At 28.9% G+C, this 6,991-nt stretch overlaps 1 protein-coding gene across 2 annotated transcripts; it reads left to right on the top strand.

Moving 5' to 3' along the window:
* Positions 1–259: 259 nt before the first annotated feature.
* On the top strand, positions 260–6,844 carry LOC126770956 (diphthine methyltransferase). 2 transcript variants are annotated; one of them, XM_050490585.1, is made up of 5 exons: positions 260–441; positions 5,060–5,197; positions 5,365–5,832; positions 5,917–6,049; positions 6,116–6,838. In XM_050490585.1, exons 2-5 carry the CDS (start codon positions 5,065–5,067, stop codon positions 6,438–6,440), a joined length of 1,059 nt encoding a protein of 352 aa, XP_050346542.1. In that variant the 5' UTR covers positions 260–441; positions 5,060–5,064; the 3' UTR covers positions 6,441–6,838. The 2 variants fall into 2 exon arrangements, with proteins under 2 accessions (XP_050346542.1, XP_050346543.1); XM_050490586.1 differs by lacking the exon at positions 260–441 and adding an exon at positions 638–826 and having other exon boundaries at positions 5,063–5,197; positions 6,116–6,844.
* The last annotated feature ends 147 nt before the right edge of the window (positions 6,845–6,991 follow it).

Here is a 6,991-nt window from a genome sequence, read left to right as displayed (position 1 = left end):
GTCAGTCAGTCGTCAGATCGAAAAAAACTATATCAAACGCATAATATGTATAATATTGTACATAGCTAGGAACACAATCTTTTTTAAATAATTTTAATTAAGTTTAACTTTATTTTAAATATTCAAATAACTGTAACGGTTTTTTATAATCAATTTTATCAATTTAAAATAGTGTTTCAAATTAACTGGAATATTTGAATACCTATCGCTTAGTTAAGATTATACGTCTATTAATTTTCTTTCTCTATGGTCATGTTTCTTGTCAATGTGGTAATTTCGATCTTGTTTGGAAAATACGGGTTTTATTTATGAAATTTGTTTGCATTTACGATAAAATTAGTACATTCCAACACTTTTTAAGTAATTTCATTTTGTAAGTTGTGTATTGGAGGCTGTTGTAGTCAAATTGTGCTTTTGGAAAGGCTCAAGACGTTGTAGTGGGTATGTCCTAAATTGACTATTATCTACTTTTAAACGTATTATTGTCATACACCATTCTTTACGCGTGCGGATCGTTTAATATAATTTATGTGAAATTTGTTATTAAGTTTTAATTTTTGTTTGCTTAGGTAAGTTTAACTTTCATTGATAGATAATAAAAGTTACGTCTGTTATGCTGATATTTTTCGTTTTAGTGATATGGAGGCTATGGATATTCAAGCTGTAGAATCTAAATTGAGTGACGTGACAGTAACGGCGATACCTATGAGTGGCAAAAACAGTCACAAAGACATAACATTAGGTGGTAACAGTCATGCAACAATATCCACAGTGCCAGCTTCATCACCTTCTTCAATTGGAAAAGATAAAGATAATGGTATGTCTAAATATGCTCAACTTTTAGCTGTTATTGAAGAGATGGGCAAAGAAGTCAGACCCAGCTACTCAGGAAGCCGTAGTTCAGCTGAACGACTGAAACGTGGTATTGTTCACGCCCGTATACTTGTCAGAGAATGTCTCATAGAAACTGAAAGGTCTGCTCGACAGTAAATGTAAACAATTATTAATCTCAGTCAATTTAAGGTACCTCATGTATTACAATGCTTGATTGTTAAATGAGGTAGAGAAATATAGTTTTTTCACAAGTTGACATAGATATTAACGATCAATATACCAAACAGGAGCTGTCTTAATCCAAAATAATGTTGTTTTCAAATGGTTCTGTGTCTATACATATTGTTTCTTAAATATTTTAATGATATCTTTAAATTTGTATATCTAATAAGAAAATATTAGAATAAAATCAAATTATAATTCAGGGTACTTAGGAATTAAATTTATAAAAAAATGTTGTGTGACAAACTTTCAGTTTTATATTGAAAATGATAAAACCTATTAGTGGTCATTCTTTGTTTTGATCAAAGTTTTAAACAGGTCCCCAAAAAGAGACAACTATCCGCTTTATAAAGTATACTTAAATTGGTAAAATCTTGCATATTTTTATTAATGTTAAGGATATAAAGATTTATTATAAGTAAATTGGCAGTTGTGAATGTTAAATTTGTGGTAAAAAAAACATGTAAAAAATAGGACTCCCAAAGGCATGATTAGGTATAAATATAAAAGGCATTAATATAAAAGTCAAAGAAGTAAATTTAATAGTCATACTATATACTACTATAATAATGAATAATATTGTGTTAATTTAATATTTAACAATAATTATTATGACATATTGAAAGTCTGGGCAACTTATAAAATTTACTTACCTTGGATTTAACACATTTTTTTTTCCTAATTGTGCCAAGAAATAACAATGACAAAAGGTATATGCAAGGTATATACAACATTAGTTTTTCTAGAGAAAGTATCATGTTAATTTATTTATGGTCTGCATTTACTTATTATAAAACAATGATAATTATTATAATTTATAAGTTGTGTGACTGTTCTGATCAAACACAGGCTGTGATCGCAACATTTATTGTGAACATCTACCTCAAATGCTAAAAAAAGGAAATAAATATTTTTAATGTGTAACATAGACAGTTGTATTTTTAAGAGTGACAACTAGACTTAGACTTTTTAATCTGTGCACAATTAATTTAAACAATGATAAATCCTGTATTTTTATTATTTTGCATTTCTCTTAGGGTTCAATATTAAATATTTAATTTTAATGAGATATTAATTTGATATTAATTTAATTAAAATAGAAATTTTATTTTTTATTATTATTAATTATTTAAAAATGTGCAATTGGTTTATAAACAAGTTTTTCAAAAATACATTTCTTTCAACACTAGAGATTCATGAACCCTGTCATTTAAATATCTGGCAGTGATGTCTTAAAGCCTTGTGCGTGACCTCAATTTAGAATATTATAGTTTTAAGGGAAAATGTGCTCATTCATTTTTGGTGAATATTATGTTATAGTTTTTAGGTTGTATATAATTTAGTCTTAAAACCACTAATCCACCTTACTCAAGTCAATGTTCCATGTAATAAAGTAAAAGAAATATAAAGAGGTTAATATAAAATGGTAACATTGCTAGGATTAATACAACACTTAATTTTTTTTATTTAATTAATTTGTATCGTAAAATGTTGTAAAGTTTCCACTGTTTTTACATGCTGATAATAATTATGTACAATGCACTGAGAAAAAACAGTGCTTTTTTATATTTAAACATACTCTTGAATTATATTATGTAAATAATTAAAATAATAATTGAATTATATTATGTAAATATAATTCAAGAGGAATATTGTAATAGAGGTTTAATTATTGAGTGCTGGAATGATGAATTTAATGCATAAGATATCCAATTCTATATATATTATATATATATATATATATAAAATAAGTAATTTTTCTTTTAGTATATTTTTCATAAATTATGTGTTTTTGGAACTATATTTTGTATTACTATAATATATTTGTATTAGCATATATTTTTAGAATGCTGTTATTTATAAGACAATTTTAATGCTACAAGCATAAACATATGTTCTATTAGCATTAATAACCATTTTAGTATGTAGTAGTATTTACCATACAAGATTTGACAGGCTGAAAATGATAGGACAATTGTTATCTCTTTTTAGAAGCTTACTACATAATATGTGCGTATGCAAACAAGTACTATATACTAAAATTTTATCATATTTATATTATATATACATAAAAAAACTTAGCAGTGTTACCATATTATAAAATCTCTTGTTAAAAAATTTGGTCCAACTGCCGTTGAAGTATACTTGATAGCGAGTAGTTAGATTTAAGAAGAAATTACGAAATAGTTTTTAATATAAAAGTAAGTTACCATTAACTGTTAGTGTACTTACATAATGTTATACTTAAAAGTCCATTTCAACTGATATTTTTTATATTGAATTTTCCTCTACACATAAAATATTATTTAATATGATAATTACTCATGAAGTATGATGTCTAGTGTCTGTTTTCGCTTTATTTTGCGAAGGTGACAAAAATACTATAGAAAATAGTCTGAAAAAAATTATTATAAATATTCCCTCTTAGTGATCAATGTAACTTGTAAGTGATGAACCATAAAACAGTACAAATTTTTTAGTAATTTAGTATCGTGTTAAAAATGAGAAACGAAATATATATGTTGAATTAATCGCAAATATGTGATTGTATACCGTATTTATTCCCGTATGGACATTTTTATTATTAATAAATGGATTTAAAGTATTAGTATCGTTTCATTTACATAAACCCTTAACTACATTGATCCATATTTATTAAGACTAGTTATACTCCGGTTTTACTTCGTGTAGTAGTCGCGCCGCTCGCACCTTGGTCTTAGCGCCTGCCGGTTGGTGAGCGCGCCGCGTGTGTTGTCTAGACTCAAGCTTCGATTCTCGACATAACTATTGATATACTCGACCGATTTCGATGAAATAAAAACAAACAGTACCTTGGAATACTCCTTATTATATTGCATTTGTAATTTTTAACCGTTTTGACGATTACATCGGACAAACACACAGACAAAAATAAAGGTCGTTTTGGTTTTGGTAACTTTCCAATAGCCATATTAACTTAAACAAGCAGTTATTTTGAAATCACAGACAAATTGTATTTATTTATATTGATATAAATAAATACAATTCTGCTACATGTTTAATCACCGTAATTACTTTTACTTTATATTTTGTAAAAACATAATAATGTAGAATCTTTATGGACTATATTTATAGGCTTACCTTTGACTACAACTATTTACCATCAATAAGTACTGATGCATTCTAAGATGCAATGCACTTAGACAATTCCTATGCGTATTTGAAGATAATATAAAGCTTAGGAAACAGATGCCGAAAGGACATGACATGCCTTGGCTGTGCGCATTAGAAATGATGCAAAACTAGAAATTACACAAATATATAGTTAGTGATGCGTCGTTGATGCTTAACCCGAGGATCCGATAAATCCGATGAGGCATCCCATAGGTGACTGCAGTACTCCATAGAGGAACGGAGCCGAGCTTGCAATAAAGTGTAAACCTATTCAGGTGTAAAGCAGCGTTTCATCGTATTTACGAAGCCTAATTTTTAGTAACAACTTCAACTTAAATCTGGATGAATTTTCTAAAGTAATTGATGTTGGATGAAACCCGCCTCTATTTGCTCTAAGGTTTCACAACTGCAGTAGCATATTAACTGGGCGCGTATTGTTTCATAAAAGTTGTGATTTGCATAGCCAAGATTGCCGAGTTGAGATCACTAGGTACACCCAACTACATCCAACCTGTTTTGGAACATACTCAGTATACGAGGTTTTAAATTATACAACATAGTGTATGTATTGTTGTTTAAAGGAATGAAAAATAAAAAAAATAAAAACACATGAAATTAATAATTATTGCGTAAATTAGTTTTATTTTTAAAATCTGTATAATAATAATAATTATTATCGTAACAAAAATATTACGAATGACGAAAAGGTCATTCGTAATACCTCAAAAATAGGTCCTTATAATAATTAACCTAGTTTTTTGTTAAGATTATGTATTCAGTTGAATACATCATCGATTTTTTATATAATAACGATTGACACATAATAGATGAGTGAACTTTTACATTTTAGACTAAATGGCGATTTCATGGAATACTAAATGGAAGTGGCATACGGGGTACAGCGCCGATTCTGTTGAATGGTGCCCTGTGGAACGCTTCAAACATGTGCTGGTCTGCGGAACTTATCAATTGGAGAAAAAAGATGAAGGTTAAGTTAAGATTAGATTGAACGCAAAAATAATTTAGAGTAATACCAAAAAGAGTTAGTAAGCGTTTTTTAAACTTAAATTTTGCAACAAATGATAATACATTAAATATTGCATTGAGTTTGTAATTTGTCAATTTTTAAGTGTTAAAATAATAATTATATTTCAGATGCAAATGCTGCTGATCGGTCTAAGCAAAAGCGACTGGGAAGAATATACCTTTTCTCTATTGATGAAGACACAACAAATTTATCTCCCATACAAGAGGTAGACACAGCTGGTATTCTTGATCAGAAATGGTGCTATCATACGATACAAGACTATCCGGTTCTAGCAGTTGTGACATCAGAAGGAATAATCCAACTTTATCGACTGGTAGAAAGAAACGGTACACTTAACTTACAGTTGTGGATAGAAAACACAATTAGTGGAGAGGTGTTAGCACTTTCTGTTGATTGGTCGTCAAATAAGTCATTTACGCAGGAACCCAATCTGGTTATAAGTGACACGTCGGGTACCGTTACGGTTTTGCAGATAGTCGGCGACTGTTTACAGAAGATCGGTCAATGGAAATCACATTCATTTGAAGCCTGGATAGCAGCATATAACTATTGGAACACGGATTTGTTTTATTCAGGTTCTCTTTTTTTAGTATCAGAATATGATAGAGCATTTAAGATTTAATTTATATTTTAAGGTATTCATTAATAAAACGTTTTAGGTGGTGATGATTGTTTGTTTAAAAGTTATGATATTAGAATGCCAGAAACAGTCGTAACCAACCGCAGCCATGAAGCAGGAGTTACTAGCATTAGAAATAATATAGAAGTTGAACATCAGCTCATAACTGGCAGGTTGGTATTATTTTTCCTAACCAGTCCAAATATACATTTAAAATTGTAATACAATTGCTATTTCAGTTACGACGAAAAGGTTCGCCTCTGGGATGTAAGGCAACTTAAACGCTGCATCAGCGACACGGATGTAAACGGTGGTGTTTGGCGTTTGAAATGGCATCCATTTGACAGAAGCGTAATTTTAGCGGCTTGCATGTATGGAGGTTTTCGCATTCTCCGGGTTGAGGAAAATGTTAGCGTGATTTCCGATTATTTGGAACACGAGAGCATATCGTATGGAGCTGACTGGAAATTTGATAATAGATTGTCTTTAATTGCAACATGCTCTTTTTATGATTGCAATTTACATATAAGTGAATTGAAGGTAAAAAATCATCCTTCAATATAATATGTAATCTGTGGATTTTCTAAAAAAACTGTACTTAATGTTTATTTAATTGAATGTTTTGATTTTACATAATAAAAAACTGTAGGATGCAAAAGCAAAATTTTATTGAAATGAAAGTTATTATTTTCATTTTAAACATGTTGTATTTCAATTTGCTTATAATGTCATGATAAATATATTTTATAACAATTACATACTTAATAAAGTCATTATTCATCTGCCATATGTGATAGTCTTACACAATTTACAATATGAAGGCTTTGGGATGTTATCTGTTACGCTTTATTAAATGTCAGAATATTTATTTTTAAAAACTCTAAACTGGCCTGGTTCTTCTACTATAAATTTGTACCTTAATATTATCTAAATACAGTCTATTTTCTATTCATTGGAATTAAGTTTAATAATTTTACTTCACTTTTTTTATGCTTTAATTTTAAGTTTCTATAAATACAGAACTAAGATGTTGGTGTTTTACTGGCTGATTTTATTGAAACATTTTAAAGAAATATTTATATTTCACAAATTTTAAATCAAGGTATCATATTAAT

Source organism: Nymphalis io, chromosome 9 (genome assembly GCF_905147045.1).
Source record: "Nymphalis io chromosome 9, ilAglIoxx1.1, whole genome shotgun sequence".
In the NCBI taxonomy this organism is placed as follows: Eukaryota; Metazoa; Arthropoda; class Insecta; order Lepidoptera; family Nymphalidae; genus Nymphalis; species Nymphalis io.
This window is presented reverse-complemented; position numbering and strand designations above follow the sequence as displayed.